This window comes from Zootermopsis nevadensis, unplaced genomic scaffold, assembly GCF_977971745.1.
Source record: "Zootermopsis nevadensis isolate Lab colony 2312 unplaced genomic scaffold, Znev_1.0 Znev_ptg000093l, whole genome shotgun sequence".
NCBI classification, from domain to species: Eukaryota; Metazoa; Arthropoda; class Insecta; order Blattodea; family Termopsidae; genus Zootermopsis; species Zootermopsis nevadensis.
In genome coordinates, this window is record NW_028259224.1 from 114,829 (window position 1) to 140,140 (window position 25,312).

Consider the following 25,312-nt stretch of genomic DNA (forward strand, 5'->3'; position numbering starts at 1 on the left):
CGGTTGCCTCACAGACTAAGTACGGCTTAGACTGTGTGAAGCAGACAGTCCGACGGAGTCTAGTCCTGATAGGGATGGGCCGTGTCAAATTTAGAAGAAAAAAATTTCAAATTTTTCCAAAAATTAAAAAAACGCTGCAACTTTTAATTTTTTCCGAATTTTCCGGAAATTTTTGTTTTTGTGCGCATTTCAGAAGGTTTGCAGCGTTTTTTGATTTTTCGAAAAATTTGAAAATTTTTCCTTCTAAATTTGACTTGTCCCATCCCTATCAGGACTAGACTCCCAAGTCTTGAGAAGTCCCAAGTCTTCAGAAGTCCTTGTCCCAAGTGTTGAGAAGTTCTTGTCCCAAGTCTTGAGAAGTCACTTGTCCCAAGTCTTGAGAAGTCACTCGTCCCAAGACTTGTCTGCTTGTTTAGGGCTGTGCCTCACCTGTCTTAGCTGAATTCAATTTTTTTCGAAAATTCTTAGTTTTCTTCGCGTTTCACGCCATTTGCAGTTGTTTTTAATTTTTTTTAAATTTCGAAAATTTTTGAAAATTCTCAAAGGGGTACCCCTTTGAGAAATTTCAATTTTTTCGAAAAATCGAAAAACGTGGCAAATCGTCCAAAAAGCGCACAAAACTAAGAATTTTTGAAAATTTTCAGCTTTTAATTTTTTTCCGAAAATTTTTGGTTTTGTGCGCATTTCAGAAGGTTTGCAGCGTTTTTTGATTTTTCGAAAAATTTGAAAATTTTTCCTTCTAAATTTGACCTGTCCCATCCCTATCAGGACTAGACTGCCAAGTCTTGAGAAGTCCCAAGTCTTCAGAAGTCCTTGTCCCAAGTGTTGAGAAGTTCTTGTCCCAAGTCTTGAGAAGTCACTTGTCCCAAGTCTTGAGAAGTCACTCGTCCCAAGTCTTGAGAAGTTATTGTCCCAAGACTTGTCTGCTTGTTTAGGGCTGTGCCTCACCTGTCTTAGCTGAATTCAATTTTTTCGAAAATTCTTAGTTTTCTTCGCGTTTCACGCCATTTGCAGTCGTTTTTAATTTTTTTAAATTTCGAAAAATTTTGAAAATTCTCAAATTTGAGAAATTTCAATTTTTTCGAAAAATTTCGAAAAATCGAAAAACGTGGCAAATCGTCCAAAAAGCGCACAAAACTAAGAATTTTTGAAAATTTTCAACTTTTAATTTTTTTCCGAATTTTCCGAAAATTTTTGGTTTTGTGTGCATTTCAGAATGTTTGCAGCGTTTTTTGATTTTTTGAAGAATTTCAAAAAATTTTCCTTCTAAATTTGACCTGTCCCATCCCTATCAGGACTAGACACCCAAGTCTTGAGAAGTCACTTGTCCCAAGTCTTGAGAAGTCCTTGTCCCAAGTCTTGAGAAGTTCTTGTCCCAAGTCTTGAGAAGTCACTTGTCCCAAGTCTTGAGAAGTCACTCGTCCCAAGTCTTGAGAAGTCACTCGTCCCAAGTCTTGAGAAGTTCTTGTCCCAAGTCTTGAGAAGTCACTTGTCCCAAGTCTTGAGAAGTTCTTGTCCCAAGTCTTGAGAAGTCACTCGTCCCAAGTCTTGAGAAGTTCTTGTCCCAAGTCTTGAGAAGTTCTTGTCCCAAGTCTTGAGAAGTCACTTGTCCCAAGTCTTGAGAAGGTCTTGTCCCAAGTCTTGAGAAGACACTCGTCCCAAGTTTTGAGAAGTTCTTGTCCCAAGTCTTGAGAAGTTCTTTTCCCAAGTCTTGAGAAGTTCTTGTCCCAAGTCTTGACAAGTCACTCGTCCCAAGTCTTGAGAAGTTATTGTCCCAAGTCTTGTCTGCTTGTTTAGGGCTGTGCCTCACCTGTCTTAGCTGAATTCAAATTTTTTCGAAAATTCTTAGTTTTCTTCGCGTTTCACGCCATTTACAGTCGTTTTTAAATTTCGAAAATTTTTGAAAATTCTCAAATTTGAGAAATTTCAATTTTTTCGAAAAATCGAAAAACGTGGCAAATCGTCCAAAAAGCGCACAAAACTAAGAATTTTTGAAAACTTTCAACTTTTAATTTTTTTCCGAATTTTCCGAAAATTTTTGGTTTTGTGCGCATTTCAGAAGGTTTGCAGCGTTTTTTGATTTTTCGAAAAATTTCAAAAAATTTTCCTTCTAAATTTGACCTGTCCCATCCCTATCAAGACTAGACTCCCAAGTCTTGAGAAGTCACTCGTCCCAAGTCTTGAGAAGTTCTTGTCCCAAGTCTTGAGAAGTCACTTGTCCCAAGTCTTGAGAAGTCACTCGTTCCAAGTCTTGAGAAGTCACTCGTCCCAAGTCTTGAGAAGTTCTTGTCCCAAGTCTTGAGAAGGCACCTGTCCCAAGTCTTGAGAAGTTCTTGTCCCAAGTCTTGAGAAATCACTTGTCCTAAGTCTTGAGAAGTCACTCGTCCCAAGTCTTGAGAAGTTATTGTCCCAAGTCTTGTCTGCTTGTTTAGGGCTTTGCCTCACCTGTCTTAGCTGAAATCAATTTTTTTCGAAAATTCTTAGCTTTCTTCGCGTTTCACGCCATTTGCAGTCGTTTTTAATTTTTTTAAAATTTCGAAAATTTTTGAAAATTCTCAAAAAATTTTCAACTTTTAATTTTTTTCCGAATTTTCCGGAAATTTTTGTTTTTGTGCGCATTTCAGAAGGTTTGCAGCGTTTTTTGATTTTTCGAAAAATTTGAAAATTTTTCCTTCTAAATTTGACTTGTCCCATCCCTATCAGGACTAGACTCCCAAGTCTTGAGAAGTCCCAAGTCTTCAGAAGTCCTTGTCCCAAGTGTTGAGAAGTTCTTGTCCCAAGTCTTGAGAAGTCACTTGTCCCAAGTCTTGAGAAGTCACTCGTCCCAAGTCTTGAGAAGTTATTTTCCCAAGACTTGTCTGCTTGTTTAGGGCTGTGCCTCACCTGTCTTAGCTGAATTCAATTTTTTCGAAAATTCTTAGTTTTCTTCGCGTTTCACGCCATTTGCAGTCGTTTTTAATTTTTTTTAAATTTCGAAAAATTTTGAAAATTCTCAAATTTGAGAAATTTCAATTTTTTCGAAAAATTTCGAAAAACGTGGCAAATCGTCCAAAAAGCGCACAAAACTAAGAATTTTTGAAAATTTTCAACTTTTAATTTTTTTCCGAATTTTCCGAAAATTTTTGGTTTTGTGTGCATTTCAGAAGGTTTGCAGCGTTTTTTGATTTTTTGAAGAATTTCAAAAAATTTTCCTTCTAAATTTGACCTGTCCCATCCCTATCAGGACTAGACTCCCAAGTCTTGAGAAGTCACTCGTCCCAAGTCTTGAGAAGTTCTTGTCCCAAGTCTTGAGAAGTCACTTGTCCCAAGTCTTGAGAATTTCTTGTCCCAAGTCTTGAGAAGTCACTTGTCCCAAGTCTTGAGAAGGTCTTGTCCCAAGTCTTGAGATGTCAGTCGTCCCAAGTCTTGAGAAGTCCTTGTCTCAAGTCTTGAGAAGTTCTTGTCCCAATTCTTGAGAAGTCACTTGTCCCAAGTCTTGAGAAGTTCTTGTCCCAAGTCTTGAGAAGCTGACGACAAAACAGCTTGCCATTCCATTATCATCGGACTAGCCCGCAAGGCGCAGGTGTTTGGGAGGTTGCCTACATGTCAGATTTGACTTCTATGAGAACTTGTTATCAGCACGAAGGGAATAACGAGTCACAAACCAAATGTAAATCCAAATTTGAATAGAAATGCTACGTTTACGGAAATATTCTTCGCCAACAACCACTAGGGTCATGAAGTTTGACGTGGATGCTGGAATAAATGTGTGAACTTCTATAAAACATCATTCTGAACTTCGATGTCAAGATTTTGTATTTTAAGTGAGCTGCGGGGCAATAACCCCTGGTATAGGGTGCCACAAAAGACAAGACAAACAGTATGAGCACAAGTGAAATTTATGAATTTAAGATGTGCTGGGAATGTGGGGAAGAACAGAAAGTGAAGAATGCATATAGAATTTTGGTTGGGAAAATATTTAAACGGTGGGGAAACATATCCTAATCACATATAATTAATTACGTTTCAATTTGGAAAATCTCTCGAGTTATAAAAATACAACATGAATATACAATCTGTATAATTACCTCTTTCTGCAGTAATATACAGAAGACTGACGGACAGACAGACAGACAGACATACATAGCGAGACCAACAGAAACACTTCTTCTACTTCGCAAATTAATTTCCATGATTTTTAGTAAATTAAATTAAAATGCGAATGAACCACAAAAGAAGTTTGTCTGCGTTATCAGGGCATCGAGAATTACGAAATGAGAATCTGCTTCCAACCTCAAAGAGAACACGACGCGCCACCATAGGAAACTGTTGGTTAATGAACTGTTTCACCAGATCATGACCGATGTTTCGGATGTTATTACTGCCTCCATCATCAGGGCAATCGCCTCTGAAATATCAGTCAATATCTATCAGACTATATAGTTATCTTCATAAAACTTAAATTGATTATTTATCTCAAGTGCCTAATTCTTATCGTCCATAAAACAGTGCAGCAGCCACTATTCCGTAATGGACCCGATATTGGATCTCACTCAGATGACGTAACATCATTTGTAAACGAGCGAACAAGATGATTGGTTGTTCTGTTGAACATCCTACATTGCTGTAATTGGGAAGCAAATAATTTCGACATCCATGGCATTATTTAAATGCTATGGGGCATATTTCAGGGTAAATGAAGAACCAAACCCATGGGTAAAAGTCGATCCAGTGGGGTAAGTGAGGGCGTGACGGCTGATAAGATTTTTCAAGGTCATTCTAATATTTCGAAACAGAACTCGCGTATCACAAAATAATGTTTCTCATAACAGATTACGAGCATAATTAAATAAAATATTGGGCTATTTTGTATCGTGTCACTAAAAACAGGTAAAAACTGCTTCTAGAACATGAAAACTAAAACGAGTTCTATAGTTATATAAATAAAAGGATACAAAAATTATTAAATCAAAACAATGTTAACTCAGAATCACATTATCAAACCAATTTTGTCACAGAGGTAAAACCTCATTTGTCCAAACCATAAACCAACATGAAGATGGCCGTCTTTTTGGCTGCTACGCCGTGTATTGTGGCAGACACTGGCCGACGTTTCAGATGCGACTGCCTTGAAACAGCTCCGAAATTTCGGTAAACCATCAGAACCTGAAATATCAACAAATAACAACAACAAGAAATTTTGTAGTTAGCTAAACTATATATGTCCTTCGCCCCGAGTTCTTCTTAAAATAATCTGTACTGAAATCATTAAATTACTCCATCGTTCAATATACTAAAACTAGACACCACGTTTCAGTAGCTGGATCTGCTCACATCTTCAGGTAAAAATACATATTTTCTTGGGTCGGGCAGAGGAGCCTAATTTCACTCCCTGGTCCAGGAATTGTAATGACATAATATTCGTTAATCGACCTTAGTACTTCTTAAAACGTAAGCGATTAAAAAATATATCAATTTCAGCTGCTAGTGTTCCATGACATGAGAAGAACCAAAATACTGTAAATCAATCCCAGAAAAAAAATTGTCTGTGGACATCTCTTTGAAGTGTCGATCGATATAGAAGTATTACATATCCCTGAAAGTTAAAGTTATGGTCGGTAAAATCCCGTCCTATTTGGAGTCTTTGAACAATTCCCCTTTCATCAGTGCAAGAAATTCCCTGTCTCATAGAAATCGAATGCTCAAAAATATCACGACAAAAGTTCACACCAGATCAAACCTAATATCATTGAAGTCTCCTTAACCTTATAATCAAAAATATAATTTAAGAATTCAGTCCGTACCGCGAAGAAAACACAACACTTGACCATTCCAAAGGCCAACTGGTTAACGATGTTCAAAGAAATAATTGCTGTTAACGGAGAGATTCATACAAAAACCCATAAATACAAGATCCAACTTTGCTGATTGTTAAAACAAATTACTTACCAGTCTTCAAGGTCAACATTCATGTCAAACATCACAACAAACACAATCTTGGCATCTAATTTTCCCAACAAACTTCTGTATTCCTTAAAAGTAAAAAGTTAGTTTAATAAACAAACTTAAAAATATAAATTATACCAGGGCAAATTACATTTTTCATGTAATTCCATTACGCAAACCTTCATTACAATGTATGAAGATCCTAATTACGTAATTTAATCTTCACAAGAATTTGTCAATTTAACATATAAATAAATATTTTACTCTGGTAATATTTACTATATATTTCCCGATCAGAATCCCTCTTGAGTAGCTAAGAGTCGCTCAGCTGGTGAAACCCCCCCCCGGTCTTTTACATAAACCCGAACGTCCATTACCATGTTCTCAGGAAACCACCACTGGATACTACACTGAGCTAATTTAAATCTTCTGAAATTTTTAACGACATAATCATAGTACTACGTGGGTGAATCATAATTTGCATGAAAATGTAATAATGCCAAGTTATTTGTGAACTGCAGCCCCCTTACGTAAAACGTTCTCCTTAAAATTCAACTGCCAATAAAAAAAAGAATAAGATCGAATACATTTCAGTCTATGTTCCCTTAACTTACAAAGATTACAGCACGTCCAGGATGAAATTTTAAAGAGACAGCTTTATTGTACACTAAATAACCAGCGCAGTCGATTAAACTTAGTTAAATATACAATCAATCAACGACAGTCGTTCCAAACAGGTAGCAATGATAGTACCTTTTTAAAAAAACAGGGTACGACAACTTGGAAATAAATCATTCATAAATAACCTTATCCATAATGCAGTTGATAAAGCGTCGCTAAAAAACGAAAATCAATAAACGAGTCAAGAATATTTAACTAAAATCACGCTCACAGCCACACGCCACTGGAGCGGCCGAACGCCACTTAACTTACAAAGATTACAGCACGTCCAGGATGAAATTTTAAAGAGACAGCTTTATTGTACACTAAATAACCAGCGCAGTCGATTAAACTTAGTTAAATATACAATCAATCAACGACAGTCGTTCCAAACAGGTAGCAATGATAGTACCTTTTTAAAAAAACAGGGTACGACAACTTGGAAATAAATCATTCATAAATAACCTTATCCATAATGCAGTTGATAAAGCGTCGCTAAAAAACGAAAATCAATAAACGAGTCAAGAATATTTAACTAAAATCACGCTCACAGCCACACGCCACTGGAGCGGCCGAACGCCACTGCACTATTAAGGTTCTAGGTTAGCTGGTAAAACAGCTTCCTTCGAAAATTTGATTTATGATATCTCTTATCAAGACGATGCCTTGTGATCAATATGTGAAGCAAAATTGTGGAAAACAGTTAGTAGGCGAGGATTAGTCTAATGAAACAGCTGCTACTACTATCGACTGAAAAAATGCTAATTACTAATTACACAACTCATCCTTAAAACTTCATGTCACGTTCATAAAAAGCAAATGCTAGATTCATTCACAAATAATTTACAATTTAAAGAATAAAACAAAGTCTAACTAACCAACAATTCTGCTTCCTTCAAAGGACTTGGGTTCAATTCTCGACAAAATCTGGCATCCTTTTCTCGTCATCACAGCTTTCAGAACAGCCCTGAAACCGCATGGAGCCATACCCACCATACGTCTTCATATCGCGATATATACTGACAAAACAGCTTTTGTTTTTCATCTGTTGCATATGAAGTTGTCCGGGGAGACCGTATGTCACTTCGTCGAGATTATTTTCCAATTCAGAGGAGAAACAGCTTTAATATTCAGCCCCAAACCTATTTTTCACAAATTTCATACACGTGCTCCTGAAACCTATAAATATTCGATTGCACAAAACGTTATCCTTACAATTCTACATACATAATCAAATAACAATCACACATAACTTACAAGAATTCCAGATAAAGTTCTAGCTATCTTCAATGCTTTCTTGTAAACGTGACTATTTCTATGTTCCTGCAATCCACACTGAACAATATCTGTATGTTGGTACTCTTGTAAATCTAAGCCACATGAATGTATAAACTTGTAGAACCGATGCGAGATGTTCATCCTCGAAAGATAACATCTTTTTATCTATTAAACTTGTTACCAGTTTTTCCCAGCTACCAAATATGACACTACGTCTCATTCAGTTCTTTGATTGGTAACTTAAAATACAAATGAAAAGGGAAACTGACATGCTTTAATTATCCAAGTTCCTCCAATAGTAATACAAGAGCCGAGAGGGTTTACGATGATCCGAGCTGTGCAATAAACAATCATACTGTCGTCTATACAGGGATTTTAATGCTGTTATTATAATCATCACTTTCCAATTTACATTTATTAAAACATCAAATTAAATACAATCGCAGTGCCAACTGTAAATGATGATAGGCTGAGACATCAGGATGAGGTGTGTTGCTTTCCTATTTCCATTAAGGAGTGTGACAACTTAATATATTTCACTAAAATAATTAACACTTAAAGTAATCATGATATGCTTCCATGATAAGAGAAATAATTCAATAAAAATAGCCAAGTGGCTGAGGTAGAGAAATGGTGCTTCGCAGCGGCAAAGATAAGCATGACAGAATGGCTTCAGGTGGCAATAAGAAAACTATACAGACTTTTAGACTTAAATCATTGAAGATTTTGTATCTACAAATGATCCAGTGATCAGGTATTTGGATAAGGAACAGACATCTAAAATCAAGTACACAACTGAAATAATAATAATAATATCAACTGCTTACATGGATATGAAATACATTTTAGTGCAAAACAAATTATGTCCCTTCAATTTATATTTCACAGAATTTATTACAAACTTTTCTTAACTTACTGCAAGCAGGCAACAATTTTTTTAATAGTGGCCAGGCTCATCACTGTGTAATATCAGTCGGACTACATTTTTCAGTCCCAAACTTTAGGGACAAACATAAGCAACCTTAGATTACCCACAAATGCTCAGGTAGAATAGAAGAAATTTAATGAACAAATTAAAGTTATTGTTCTCTGGCCAGAATACATTTGTAATTAATTACTTTTATGGAAATATTATCTAAAATTATACTGCTTCAACTGATTTAATTACTGATTGCTGAATAAGTTATGAAAATAATTATCAATAGTAAAAAGAAAAATTGGAGAAAAAGCATGAAAGTCCATGTTTAAATACGCAACTTCTATTTTTGTATTATTATCATTCTTATGTCCCACTACACACCATGTAGGCACTTGGTGTTAACCTCGACACTAGATAGGGGCAGGTAGTCAGCCCTCAGGAAAAGACAGGAGGAGGAAAAACCCTTTGTCTATGTTGGGGACCAAACCCCCGGCTGTCAAGTCTATAATCACTCACTATACTGACTCAGCTACCCCAGATCCCCTTTCTATCAATGAAGATTATTAATTATAAAAAAGTCTGTAGTGTATCATCCCAGTGAATTATGTTGATTCTGTGTGTGAAAGTGATGGGTAGGAATAAACAACGTCACAGGTAAGGGAACTAAAAAAATGTAGGTACCATAATTTCTTCCTAGCGAGTCTCATTTTACATATGATGGAAGAACAGACACTGAGGGGAGGGGGTACAGTTACTCAAGAATAGTTGTCTCTGGTGTTTTTCACTCTATACATGTGGCAACATTTTCATGCTATCATGAAGAGTAACAAGTTTCCTATGCTCATAACCGGAACGCCTGCAAGTTTCACACAATTAACCAAAGGGGAGTGATGATGCCATTTGTGTAGGCATTGGAAAATGTGCCTGGAATTATAGGGTAGCATGCAGAATTTAAATCCAGTTATATTTTTTTCCTTAAAATCCATCTGCTACGTGTGGAGCTGAATCCTACCTTCAATGTGTCTATTCCTCATATTCACGGCTATTCAGTTCGAACAGCGATTCAAATTCAGAGATTTAAGAATACGCATGTAAAAGTGCCAGTGTAATTACAAACCTTCTTTTTCTTCATCGGACAGCTCACGTTTTAGGTAGTACAAAAGTAAGTCATGGATCCCATACACATAACTATTCAACAAGTCATTCCACTTGGACACTGCAAGCGATTTCTTAATAAACTCACTCGTCATATTTATTTCGTGACCAAAGAGTTCCCAGCACCTGCAATAATTAAATTTATAAAATGAACAAACATAATTAAATCCACATTTACGGATCACTAATTTGTGTCTGTAAGTGTATACTGTATTCAAATCAACCAAAATTCAAATTGATTTAATTATTATAATGCAATTTAAATTGTAGTTAATAAATAAACTACAATACTGTAACAAGAGGCAGCAGCAATTATTCATATATATATTTTAACTCTTAATGACAAGAAATGCAGTAGAACATAGTAAGAAAATCTTATGATCTGTCACACCTGATATACTTAAATATAAAACAGCTTTAAATCAAGTTCAAAATTCAGTCCTGCAAGCAAAGTCTGAAAATTACATGTTAATGACAATAAACAAAATGTATATAAATTAAAGAATAATGACTTAACCTCAATTTTGATATTCACATCCTCAACAAAGAGAGCAAAGTCCTGATATAGTAGCATTTCATTTCATCTGGCAAGTTCTCTATACAAAGTCCAATTGCACCTGCTATGCCATTCTCTTGAGAAATACTACTTTCATTTAAATTTCTGGAACATGAAAATTTGAAATTGTCCCATACATGGGCACCTCTAGTGACAGGATACATATTCAAATGTCTGCTAAATACTACATATCTGTTCCTTCATTTCAGTAAATGCTGATGACAACTGTGAAATTCTAGTCACATTTCTTGGAATACCCCCAAAAGAAGTATAACAGGGTAAGCCTGAGAGACTTCAGAGACCAAGGACTAGTCCTGCTTGCCTAACCCACCCTTCTGGAGTAACAAAGGAACTGACGCCAATGGCACATGGCAGAAGGGTAGAGATCTGACTTGTTGAAACCTCATTCCCTGCAGAATGTCCTGAAGAAGCTGTTGCCACAACCAGATAATAGTAATATAATTTGCTTCAACAAAGAACAGATAACCTTCCTTAATCTGCTTTGAGTACAACTCCTTAATCCTTAGTAGAGTTATTTAGATGGTGAATCCTTTCAAATTTCATTCTGTATCATCTTCAAACAACTACCAGAAATAACACATCATATTTTCTTGTGGAGTAACGTTCTGTAACTTCGATATAATTGTCAATGGTGAAACAAATGAAATATATTGTAACAAATGTATACTTTCACTGGTCTTATTAAAAGAAAAATGGTTTTCAGAGCATGTCATACAGTATTTATAAGGAACATATTCAATTCATAGCATAAAAATGTAAACAAACTGATATTAAAGTAATAATTAGATATGTGCACAGGTCCAATTTGTTTTAACTCAAACCCAAATACTTAAGTAAGATGACAAACTTAAAATTCGTCAATCAAAATAAGAATCAGGCTTGTTTCGTATAACAGGTGTAACACGCACATTACTTTGTGATTATAAAACATATAAGCAAGTGTGACAATTATGATGCTGAAGAGCTCTGTTGACATATAAGATATACAATTTGTGGAAGTAAGGAGAACCTAAGATACTCAGGATAATAATGCAGCTGTTAATATGAAAACAATTTTTTTTGTTGCGAAGTGTTTGGAAAGAAAATCACCCATCTACAATATTTATTTTTTCATAATTACAAAACCAAAACTAATGCAACGTGCATTTGTTTTGAACTCACCTTCAATTAAGTGCATTTTTTCCTCTTCTGTGGCCCTTTCCTCAGAAAGGAGCACTTCCTCTGAAACACAGACCACAATCTTGCATTTTGGAAAACAAAAAGAATTTTCAAAGTAGAAATTAAGATGAGATTGACCGACGTTATTGCCATGACAGTAAATTTCTCTCCAGAGATATCACAACACAACCTATGCCACCATAAATGAGAAACATTTTGATTTACTTTCTTATTTATAGTAAATCTTTCAACTGATTTTTCCTAGCCCTGGTATTAGATCTGAAGATAACAAATTTGCCTCCTGTATGTACGTTAAATGAATTATTTGAAATAAGAGCACTAAGATGTGCAGAGGTGAGATGTACAATAGTTTTACTGGTTATTAATATCTGTTACATGACGTGTATATATGAAATTGTTTTCTTATTGTCATTCAGATTGTTCCATCAGTGGAAGTAAATTTAGAAATCCTTCAGGCATTTCTGTTGCTCAAAGAAACGAACAGAGTCGAACAACAAGGGAATCACTAAATTGGGTAGGAGAAATAACAGACCTGCATATTTTATTGTTTTCTTTTGATGCCAGAATGATAAATGAGAGACAAAATGACACAAGATTATGTTATAGACAGTGCAGGAGCATTTTCACAGTCAGTGTAAATGAAAAATATGTAAGATGTGGTTTTATTCTGCTCTTTTATTCCATTCCATTAAAAGCATGACAAAGTTTAAATATTTGGGAGCAACAATAATAAATCGAAATGATACTCATGAGGAAATGCTTGACAATTTTCAGTTCGAAATATTTTGACTTCCCGTCTGATTTCTGAGAAACTAAAGATCAATATGTACAAAACAATAATTTTGCCTCTTGCTTTGTACGGGTGCAAAACATGGTCTCTCTCTCTCTGAGGGAGGAACATAGATTGCAGGTGTCTGAGAAATTGTAATTATGAAACTAATATAGTGCAAGTCATTTTTGAAAGAAGTCCTATTCTTTTACTTGTGGGACCATATCCATCAAACATTTGCTCCATGGCAGTTCACATTTTACGGTAATGTTTCATGCAGTAATCAAAACCCAGAAACTATTGCCCCCACCAAAGCATTCAATCATGTGAACACTGTGACAAAGAGTGAGAAATGCTTCTTATGCACAACTATGTGAATGTAACACAAACAGCTTTCCTTTAGTTTTATTTTTGGCGATTCTGTTAAATACCTCGTCCATCTACCGGTATCTCTGCATCATTATGTTGTTTCTACATTGTTCATAGATGGCAGGATGAGCACTTCGCAATTGATATACGATCTGTTGTTGGTAATCCGTCTTCTATCGTCAATCATTGACCGGTGTTTGCTATAATCTGCAAAGAAGTTTTAGACGAGAGCGCCTGGCATAAATGTACGTAAGGTAAGTAATTTGTGTTTAGATGCCCTCCTCAATTGGCCTGATTCTTTTAACCTTCCTTGTTTTAGTTCATATGTGCTACAATTAATTGCTTTAAGTAAGGTTATTATAGGTTATAATTTAATTTGAATTTCTACTGCAATTTCTTGTTCATCTGATAAAGATAATTTGGCGAAGTTTGTTTGTTACTGATCGATACGTTTCTTCGGTGCATGTGGATGCCCTCTCCAATTAAACTCTGATTAATCAGAGCCAATTTATAGCAGTTATGTTGGTGCAACTTGGAATCAGAAGACTCAAAATACAAATTGCAGTATTTAACAGTGCTTTAAAAATTTTCACGTTTTTATCTGTGACGATACAAAGGGGAATTCAACCCAACATTCCTGTCCTCAGATTACATTTCAAAGTATCTGTGATAATTATGAAACATGTTCAAATTTTTAAAAACTGGGCTGGCATTTTAAAGCTTTGCTTGTGTCTGTAGAAACTTCTTTTTACTAAATGCTGCTTTATGATGAAGCAAAGGAAATACTCTTAAATCTCCCTTGAGTAAAAATTATGTCTGATAATTACATCTATAACTATAAATAAAAATCATTATACTATATCTGGGTTCAAAATAATCTGTTTAAAAAATATACTGGAAACATATTTGTGCTGAGTCAACTTCATAGCGTTTTGAAAGTCAGCTATATATTACAAATTATATTAAAACATAGTGAAACTATTATAATATGTGTGGTAAACTTATTTAAGTACGCACCTTAAATTCTGAATAAATCAAATGGGGGTGTACATACTCGTATTAATATTGTTTATACTTTTTCAGGTATCTTTTAAATTTATCTTAATATTTAATCTTACATGGTGGTGGCCTGCGTACAATTGCATCAGAAGATGAGATAGTAATCGAGTCTTCTGTTGTTTCAACACGTCGTGGTACTAACTTCGTCTAGCATTAAGCAGCTCAAATTATTGCTATGAATGAAATAAAGTGAGATGGGGCGCAAACCACGTCTCACTATAAAAATTAGCGAGTCACAAAACGTTAAAAAGAACTCAATGAGGATATGGAACAGCACTAATGTGTCTGTTCTTATCTGCACTTTTCATCACAAGAAAGGAAACTGCTCTGAGTTGAGATTTTATGTTCTCATAATACGTACATGAGTTTGCTACCTTCATCATCAGTGTAATAAGTATGTCATCACCCTGATAATGAAGGCAGCATGCTCCTCTGAAACACTGGTCAATATCTACCAGTCTACACATTCGCAACATCTCCAAAGACGGTCAGCCATCTTCTTGCTCTGAATTATTATGGTACTTGAATTAATGTCCCCCCTCGCTTCTCTATGAATTTCAACAAACACACTAAGTGTCCTGGATAATTATGTCCATAATAATATAGATCTGCTCGTGCTCTGTATCACAATTTTCTGTTTTCATACCGTGCAACGCTTAAGTTGTCCTTCAATCCCTTCTGGATCATCAGAAGCAAGTTCTAACAGGCAAGTTGCCTCCTCCACGACTCTCAGTTCTTTCAAAGCCCTTGCAAGCCGGGGCTCTAAGTTCGATGGGGATCGGAATCTCTGGAACTCGAGCTGGACTTCTGCAAAACATAATAATGCATGCCATTATAACAACCTATCAGGGTTCTCAAATTTGTAAACATGGTTATCCTCTCCTCGTGCAGAGAAGTGGCAAAATCTCTTAGGAGCTCTGGTGAAGGGTCTGGCTAAAACAGGTATCTCGAACCTGACCATCAAGAAGAATAATCAGGCTGGCTTGCATTATAAGAGGGGCAGAAAGAGGAAAGGTTTCCTCAAGAAGGTTGACTGAAAAACTCTGTTGCTGACTCAGCCTGGGACCAATGATGGGGGCTCTGCTGTTCAAGTCAGTAAATTGCAGAGGGAAGCCGGAGATATCCAGCTGTCAGCAGCCATGGATCCACCAGCTATGCTCAGGTATGGTGGTCATCAGGACATGGGCGTCACTGTGGAAGTTCAAGGTCAACGGTGTAGAGTGCGGAGATAGAAACTGATGTGTTTCCTGAAGAGAAAGGCATGACACCTACCTATCTTGAGCAGCAGCAGCTAAGGAATGGCTCTGAGGCGTAATTTCACGGATAAATCACTGGGAGAGAGTCAGACTGAGAGTTGTGAAGACTGGATCAATTCCAGAACTCAGAAAAATTTGTGGCATGGATCCCTGGGAAACCAGTGCAGATGGCTACCATGTTTATGAGATTACAACAGCAGAATTCAAGTCTGAGGATTAGGCATATGGTGAGTCTGCAGCCACAGACAAATTCCCCAAAAGGGGGTCCACTCACCTAGCTTTGAGAGTGTACGATGATGGTATTTATGCTGTTCAGACCTGACCTGACCTGACTCAACACCAATCCCAGTGAAGAACAGAGCCAATGGCAAGGGTGTTCTGCATACTTGCTCTGTGACTCAATCAAACTGCTGCTGTCTATGTTGGCAGACATAATTAACTACTGTAGGGAAAGGCAAATGGACTTATTCTAGGATGTAATGGTAAATCACAACAAGTAACATAGAGAAGTTTGGTCACCAATCCTAGAGCACTACTGGAATACCCAGAATCCAAAAATTTACAAATATTAAATCAAGGAGAAAGGTTCACCTTCCTCAGCAATAGAATGCAAGAAATAATAGATTTTAATCCATGTTCTAGGAAACTGCTGAGTGAGATAAATGGATGTTGTCTCAGAACCATCTTTATCATGTCATATGCATATCATCTTTAATCTCAAGGGAGAGCACAACTACAGAAATTCACAGACCACCTGATGGGCCTCCTATTGGGAGGAACTACAGTCGGTTTCTTGGTCACTCTGGTATTCTGGAGGGTACTGCAATAGCTGTGGAGTTTCTTCAGGAAGCCATTCTCTCTTCATATGAAAATAACCATCCCTTATCAGACCACCAAAAGGCAAGACAAAGGTTTCCTGTTGCAGAGGTCTATTTGGCACTAAAAACAAAAGATCTTCTGTTGTGGTATCAATGACACTCCACAAAATGCTCACTAAGCAACGCAGAGACACGTATGGACCTTCTTTGCTTCCTTCCAGTGAAATGCTGGAGACTGATTTCCCTGTCTCTGAAGTGTTAAATGAGGAAAAGACTGCATGGTAATAACATTCCACATGCACAATAAAAGTAAAGCCATCCCATTATGCGCCATGTAGGTCACTTGGGGGGGAGAGGAGGTATAGCTCCTAATTCTTGACCTCAGCACTAGATGAGGGTGAGTGGTCAGCATCACGACCCAGTCACACCACACTCCGAGGAAGGGACCCCAGTACCCATTGGATACGAGTCTGGATGCAGAGGCTAGAGGACAAAATTTCAGTTGTCCAGCCCGTAACTAGTCACAGCTCATTCCATATGAACAATGACAAAGAAAAAGCTATTTAAGGCAATGCCAATTGTGATCTTCTGGGTTGTGATCCCATACAGCAAGTTCTTACCAACATTTTGGAAATGTTCATATAGTCTCCATGATCAGGGTTGATACAAAACTAGTTGTTTGACTCTGCATAGTGTTGCCTAACTGTAGAGGTTAACAATATCAACTTTCAGGTTATATTTAAGACAAGATGCAGCATACCAATTTACTATTAATCTGAATCAAAGCACTGCTCTGAGATATATTAAGTAATTTCTTAGTAGGATTTGAGGTTCTAATGGCAGTGTGAACGAAGATAGTTATCTTCTGGGTTGTAGCACTGTGTAATCAGGTAGACATTTACCAACGTTTCAGAGGTCATACTCCATTCACGGTCCAGCTCCTATAAACAGCACCACTCACCCAACTGGCACATTCATCGCCCTGATGACGGAGGCAGTATGACCTCTGAAACGTTGGTTAACATCGACCAGACTACACAGCGTAACAACCCAGAAGACAGAAATCTTCAGACTCATCGCCCTGATGATGGAGGCAGTATGACCTCTGAAACGTTGGTTAACATCGACCAGACCAATATTTACGGATTAACAACAACGGCTTCATGAATTCATATTTAACAACTTAAACAAATGTTTAACGAGCTAAGAAATGTATGCACAGCGTAACAGTGATGGTCCAATGTCTGTGATGTCAGTTGTCTGGAATCAGTAACAATTGACCCATAACCACTGTGCCCCTGCCAGCAGCTTCCAAAGTCTGATTTCTCACTCAAATGAAAGTAGCATTTTTTAAAAAATGTGCATTTGTCATTTAATAGTACCACAACACCAAAGGAGTTGCACAGAAGTGGCACTTAATCATTGATTGCAAATGACACCGAGTTTATTACTTTCACTTACATCAAAACTTGACGTAGCAACTTCCAGTACAAAATTTACAAGATTTAACAAAATGTAAGCAAGCACGATAAATATGAAGTTGATGCAATGTTGCAATGTGTAGTCTGGTTGAAACTCGCCTACATCGCAGAGGCGCTTAATGCCTCCGAAACGTTGGTAAAATTTCTACCATAACCTAGAGGACAAGTCACCTGATTTCTTGCTGCTTGCACATTACAATCTGCACAAATAGAAAACATTCAAATACAATCTTATTCTTCTTCAGTTGGTGGACCCTGGCTTCCTTACATACAATACAAAATTTCCCTGCCTTCTTTTACTTCCCCTGAGTATTACAATTTTTAATAGTAAATGAGTAGTAATTTTTCTGGAATAAACACAGCATAAAACAAACAACCATTGCAGCAGTGTAGTTACCATGTGCTTTATACACAGGAGGTCCCTGGTTCAAATTTCAGCCTGGAGACCTATTATCCTGAGACTTCCCTCAGTCCCTCCAGGCACATCCTGGGTCAGTACCTTAAATTCCCATCCATTATATATCATCTAATGCCATAAAGTCTTAACTAGTAGCTAATGACAGTGGCGAAAAATAAACCACAAACAAATAAAAATATAATTTTCAAAGCAAGCGACTTCCACAAAATCCGTCGCCAACGGCGTATTTCCCGAAAGGATAAACATAAAGTGGGGATGAAGTTCGAGTTTCTCACAGAGAACAGGTAAGTATCAAAGTCATGGAAGAACATATTTCCTCCAGTATGTTCCTCCAAGACAAAGGTACCCACATGGCATTACAACTAGCAAGATCAACATCGACAGAAAATTGGGATCTCAAGCCAAGTTAATTGTAAGTTTGTCTGAATAAAATAAAACTGGTACTGCTGTTCAGTCTGATATGCATTCACTACAGCGCAGATGCAAATAAGTGCATTACACAATTTAATCAATTTAAAGAGAAAATGACAGCCATCTGAATTGTAAAAAAGGTTGTAACATAAAACTCATTCTATTGTAAACATTAATCAACATTTGAACAGAATAACAACCTCTTTCTTAGAGTTTAAAATGGTAGCGACCTTTCGTTTATGTGACATCGACTCTGCACATGTCCTACCTTCCTTGCTTCCATAAAGAATTTGTACTTCTGAGAACTGCTACTGTTTAGGAATTCCCGGACATCTTCCCGATTCAGAATTGTTACGGGATTGTCAATTTGTATGTTGAATGCTGAAACAATTTTGTCCAGTTCTTCTTTTTTCCTGGAAATTACTTCACCTGCAACAGGAAACAAGTGAGAAATGATATACACAGTAATGTAACCCACTGACCCAAATGTGATCAACTGCTACTCCAAACAAACTATTTCATTGAGACGGTCGGGACCTGGTGCCAATTTAACGTAGATGAAAGGATAGGCAACGTGCCACTTACAGAAATCTTCAATATTTAAAAGCTGTAAATTTTGTAATATAGTAGAGTCAATCAAGACTATTAGTTTGAATGGAGTACAGTACATAAATTTTGTAAATCAACCTTCACCCAAGTTATTAATTCAATACATCAAGTAACGTGAGTTGAAATAAACTGAAACTTCCTATATAATACTGTATATGGAGGAAGACCAACAGGACTCTCAGAAAAGAAGAAGCCTGATATGACACTTTTACGCAATTTCAGTAAAATGGGCCTGAAATCTGCGCATCTTTTTAAACAGCCAAAAATAGAACATATTTGAAACAAATATGACGAAACAGACATTTACACATAATCAGTGTGCATGGTAAAATGCCCTCTTAAAACACATATACAATCAGGAAGGGGACAAGTCATATTTTATTTATAAAAAACTAATTGTTTAAAGATAACAAATTTCTTGTTGAGAGCATCCAATATCTGAGATGAAGGAAAAGCAGAGGGAAAGAAAGCCCAGTACCTTCTTCTGACTTTATTTCGTATGTGCCGCGACCAGTTGCATCGAAGCGTCTCCTTACAATTATATGGTCACCATATTGTTCTCTCTCGTAATTAAGGTGACCAGTATTCTTCAATGTCACTTCGATGGTAGCAGTGACTTTACCCTTCTTTATAAATTCTGGAAGAAACAGGAACAATTCTAAAATTCTGATACACACACTTAATCTTCCTTCCAATATCATATGAAATAAAATTAAAGTTTCGGACCAAATCCACTGTTCATTCAGTATTAGGTTAACTGAGAGGATCCTTCGCAATTCTCATGTTCTCTAATTCAGTCATTTGGGCTTGATGATATTAAACATCACGATCTTACAAAATTTACTTAATGGGTTGGCAATAAATACCATGGTATAATTTTTTTCATCAGTGCAGGAATGGTAAGTCATGGTAGGAGAATATCCAGCGCACAATATGCTGGATCTTCTCTGCCCCCTGAGTTACCAAGCTCACACATGTACACACTATGAATTATTTTATATAATCAGATTAAAGAAATTTAAAAACATAAATAATATGTACTGGGAAATTAGTTTTAAGGGAAGATAAGAGATGACAAATTTCAGTTCATTACCTGTGTAGACTGTACACTCAGACTTTTCAGACTGGACTAAATTCAAGCTAGATAAGCAAAGACTAAACCTATGACCTTAGCAACTTGTTACAATATGTTACCTTTCAAAGAGGTTCCTCTCTTAATAGCTCTTGGGTTACCTCCCAAACCAAGTACAAGAGCATAAACTATTGCATTCTTGCCACTGCCATTCTTCCCAAAAACAAAATTACCTCTTCCGTTCAGACGAACCTCCAAGGATGAGTGGCACATGAAATTTGTTATGTATATTTTTTCAATGATCCCAGATTTTGGTTCCTGTAATGTCAATATTCTTTTAAAATAAAATTGCAGTAAACTCTACAAATGAGGCAAACTTGTCCCTGAGCACCAGAACCATGCTAGTTCAGTTGCAACACATCAATCACATCTATAATAATCAATCTTCAGGGGCTCCTATAATGTACAAAGTTCCACACTTTTCTGTCAATTCATGACACACAAAACTTCAATCTGCAGTACAACAAAAGTGGAACTCCAAGATCCAAATTCTTAAAATGTTCACACATGAATACATGACTTAGAAGAAACCCAGGCACCAAAACAAATATTTAGTAACATGGCAACCTGGTACATATTATAATTTATGCTCTGCGTGTGTAATCATGTGCCTATAAATAAGGACTCATATACAGTATATATTCACGCATGTACGCGCGCACACACCAGTTACATAGAACTCACATTTGAGGGGTGTCCACTAGAACTGGATTCGTCTCCGTCATCATCTCTTCGGAATTTAGAGGTGCTCGGTGCATCGTCTGATTCTCGAACTCGCTCATCTCGACTGCCAGAGTTCTTTTGTTCAAGTGAAGCTCCTTTCACATTCATTTTTAAAGATGACCTACAGAATCAGAAACATGTGAGAACTACATCTTTACTTCTTAGATAATTTCATAAAAATGTAACAAACTTAATTTCACAGACTTCAACACAACTTACATGCATAATACCTGTGTCATATAAACCGTACTTCTTGAATGAATTATCCTAGGAATAAGATAGAACTTTCTTTCTGCTGTTACGTCCTCCCTTACATCCACACTAAGTAACCACATCTAAACAATTACTCACAAAACACACAAAATATGTAGCTTAAACTCAAATTTTAAATATTTCACGATACTGTATCACATCACTACTCGCTTACACAGGCCCACCTGACTCAATTCTCATTCAGCTAGACACTAGATGTACGTAATTTTTAATAGGTCTTATTTCATAAGGAATTCAAGAATAAACAAATATGCAATTTCCACATTTACTTCTAGTCAATCAACAAAATCTGGACATGTGAAGGCCAGAGTGAGCGAGCAATTTCACATGAGATACGGGTCAAATTCCATTTTTAGATCAATGAAATCTAAAATCCTACAATGAGCTGGGTTTATGGCTTGAAATAGAAATCTAAGGAATTCACACTGAATTTCTTGGTAAACATCAATTTGGAAGGCACGTACTTGGAGGAGCTGGTAATTATATAATTCCCCGTGTTACATGAAAACCGAAAGTTTACTGGTGTTCACTCGACTCGCCACCACAGTCAATTTCCATTTATGCCTGTGTCCTGCCAGTGGTCTCCTTACTTCAAACATGAGGTACACATTTCATATACCTCCAATGCGCGCTACATGTCTCCTCCATCAAGCCCTCCTAGATTTTATTATCGTAACAATATTTTTGAATACACTGGATACTACGTGCAGAACGTAAAGCCTTTGTGTTTGCATTTCTGTACAAAAAGTTCTCAAAATCGTTTATATCGAGGGGAAAGTATGGAATTTGACATAAACCGACCAGTCCAAAAAAGGAATATTAATTAACAAGAAACAGAACAAGGGGAAACAAATTACAAAATATTCTATCAACTGGTTTCAAGGCACACATTTCTTTCTACTCGGATCCCAAATACATCCATCCACACTCAATTCGACTCGAATGTAGAGAAGTTTACACAGCCCTGTTTTAGTTGCAAAGAATAACAACATACTAGGTCTCTCTTCACACATGAACATGTTTTGGTCATTTAAAATTACGTAACTTCAGTATCGCAAACCAGACAGCGTCGAATGACAGAATAATTAGTTAATAATTAACCGGAAAGTATTCAGGATGGACGGCCAGTGGCGTAGTTTAAGGTACCATCCAGGCATCTTCCTGGAGATACTGAGGAAAATCATGAAATACCTCCATCAGAAAGCACGGTCTTTGGGCTGAGAACAGAGCCTCACAAATACGAAACCCGAACTGTAATTATGTGACTGCGATGATGTTCTTTGTCACTGAACAAGTAGACCTATTTTCTATACGTGTTTGAGGATTCTTACGTTAGTTAGGGAAAATTGACTGCATAAAAACGTAACAAATGGCTGCTCAGTCAATATGTTCTTGAAGAAAGGTACATTTATCATTAATTATATTACAAAAATAACGTTATATAAATCAATAATGGACTGAATCGTTTCCTTGGCTTTATAAACTCGTCATTAAAGAAAAACTAAGATGATTTTGGTAAGATCTGAGTTCTCCACAGCGACGAGTATGATGATGGGGGCACAAGGATCTGAAACGGTGGTCAATATCTACCAAACTATAAACGGCTTCCGTACAGACTAAACTTTTAGACGACTAATAGTGCCTTCCACTGACGTTAAATTGTTTCGACGGGTAAGATCGAGCGAGTTCACCCGGTGACTGCCACGACTGCACACTGGCCGGCAGAAAAGCAGCTCATTCATTACAATTGCAGTGCCTAATTGGGCACCTCCAAATACAAATTAGAGAAAAATCCGGGACAGCCTTGTGACATATTCTGGCCTCCTGACGATAACTGACAGATACAATGACCTGAATGTTAACGCCATCCGCAAGTTAAATATGAACTCGGACACGCTGTCAAAAATGTATCCCCTTTTAAACCGTTGCTCTAACACTTTTAAGTTTTTCATTCGGGCTACTACGGCAACCGCTGCTCGTTGTTGTCCCCATTTTAAAGAAGAACAATTAGGATTCTCTTAGCTCGAATGTGACTCCGATGCAGTTCGAAGAGCCTCACACAACAGTTAAATGGAGTATTCTAATTGTGACTGCGCGTGGTACGTGCAGCGCGTCCTTCGTTCGCGGATGAAAACGGCACCTGATGTGGAGGGCAGCTGCTAATACTTTAAAGGTTGCTGTGTATGCGAGTGGAAATGTATATGGATTCTGAAAGACTAAATATAATTAATTCATCAACACAAATTACAGGACAGAATTTAGCAATTAGTAAAACTCTTACTGGTGAATACCATAACATAAGTGTAAAAGTTTCAACCTGTAGTTTAATATCACCTTAGCTGTACACACAGCCACGTTGTTCACGATATCGCAGTTTAACAGCTTTCAGTAGAGGGACAAAAATGTTTGGTACTGGTGAACAGTTGTAATTACAACTAATACTTTTGCTGCAATGTCACTGACAATTAAAAAAACTGGCACAAGAACAAATACAAATAAAAGCTTTCTTACTCAGACTAGTGACAGAGTCCTCAAGCAATACGGTACGATCCCTAACTCACAAAGCAAGATGCAATCAAGCCATGGCCAGTGCATGCCTTTCAAATTCCAATGCAATGCCAAATGTAGAATGACTTTCAATAAAAGATAATCATCACAAGGCACAGAAAGTATGATCCCAAAATCCTAACAAGCTGTCTTTTTATACTAAAACACATAAGCTCCATTAGGCCCTCATGCTATTGTCATTAAAGAAAAAAGTAACCATATTTATTCCTCTGTTACTTTAATAATGCTTTGTCATTTCCGAGGAACACTTATCATAAACTGGCAGGAACATTGTAAATTATAAATTGTACAGAATACAGCAATACCCAGAGGAACTGAGGAAAATAATGAAAACTGAAAAGTTAGGGTATCAGATTTGAATCCTGAGACTATGGTGAACTGGAAAGAGAGTAAAACAAAGCAGCTGTGGCATATTTCGTTGGAATGATGAGAAAACCTCAGTCTTGACACCTGTAACCAATTTCAGGATGTAAGCCACATACAGCGGTATAAATTTTTCCTATTAATTATAGTTAATACATTCATTCCTCAATTTTTAAAGGCAGATATTCCCTTTTTTATTGCTACATATATAAAAATTAATTTCATACTCATTTAGAGAAAAATTATTATCGATATGGTAACGTGATACATTCACATACTAAATAAAACCTACAAGTAAATATGTAATACATACACATTTAATAAAATGAACACTGCTAATTTGATACTAATTAAAACAAATTATATAAACAACAAAATTATTATTCTTTAACCCACTGCTCCTCAGACTGTACAAGAAGAAAAACACAGTGAAATGTCACCTGTAATTTTAAACTGGGTTTAAGGCACTACAATCTACTGTTTAAAATGTTTTAAAAATAAATTTAAATGGTGGCATTTGACATCAATATATGACGATTCACTTGTGGGTACAAGTCGATTGCTGAGGTACCAACTGAGAAGCTACAGAATTAAATATGCTATCTTGTTATTTGTTTCATAGAGATCCTTGAAACAGCAAAGAGCATTCTCAGATTTTTTTGTTCAATATTTGGACCAAATACGTATGCTGCAGGACCCTTGTAAGGGGGGGAGACATTTAGACAGGGGTAGGGGTGATTTGACTGAAGAGTATCAATGGGATTAGCAGAGCAAGGTATTGTATCACCTGCCTGGAAAGAGTAGTAAACTATAGCACATCCCACAGTACTGCAGTATGATACAGCTTGCTTTTATGATATATAAAGAGTTCAATTTCTTCCCAATAAAAAATGACAATCTCATAAACTCGTGGGTATTTTAAGTAGAGCTGAAGTCTGAACTTCATTCCCTCAAATATATACACAGTCATAATGATATAAACAGGGGCATTTTAAACTGCCTTTAGACTGTTTAGTCCGATTTTGACATTCTGCAGGAAAACAAAATTCCTTTTAATTATTCCAAATTGTTTGAAAATTTCAAGTGAATCTTAGTTAGAGAATCCTTTCCTTAAAGTGGATGATTAGGTTAAAAATTAATCTTTGACGTACTGTTAAGCCTTAGAAGCATTTTGGACATACACAGTGCTATTTGTCTGAATATATAGACATTATAACAATATCACGACACAACAGGACCATATAGTCCTATTCAACCAACCACACACACACAAATTAATGGGACACTCAACCCTTAAAGCTTAGGAACATTTGTTCACACAGATCAACGCTTATATCGTCCAGTAACCGAGACCTTCAACAAAATGATGG

The 25,312-nt window shown here is 36.6% G+C and overlaps 1 protein-coding gene across 12 annotated transcripts in view; it reads right to left on the reverse strand.

Moving 5' to 3' along the window:
- Window positions 1-3,777: 3,777 nt before the first annotated feature.
- LOC147870837 (structural maintenance of chromosomes protein 6-like) overlaps window positions 3,778-25,312 on the reverse strand; it is a 31,438-nt gene continuing 9,903 nt past the window's right edge. For 4 of the 12 annotated variants that reach the window (XR_015533119.1, XR_015533120.1, XR_015533117.1 and 1 more), the window contains exons 4-10: window positions 20,700-20,859; window positions 20,078-20,273; window positions 19,362-19,520; window positions 18,543-18,703; window positions 12,894-14,697; window positions 11,676-11,735; window positions 8,220-10,063 (exon numbers count right to left, since the gene is read on the reverse strand). Coding sequence is in view for 2 of the 12 variants with exons in the window: in XM_087341819.1 (XP_087197945.1) it covers window positions 14,653-14,697; window positions 18,543-18,703; window positions 19,362-19,520; window positions 20,078-20,273; window positions 20,700-20,846 (708 nt within the window). In the remaining 10 variants the exon portion in view is untranslated. Of the gene's footprint in view, window positions 5,146-8,219; window positions 10,064-11,675; window positions 11,736-12,348; window positions 14,698-17,529; window positions 17,646-18,542; window positions 18,704-19,361; window positions 19,521-20,077; window positions 20,274-20,699; window positions 20,860-25,312 lie in introns of those variants that run through there. The other 8 variants (XR_015533116.1, XR_015533114.1, XR_015533118.1 and 5 more) reach the window with 8 other exon arrangements.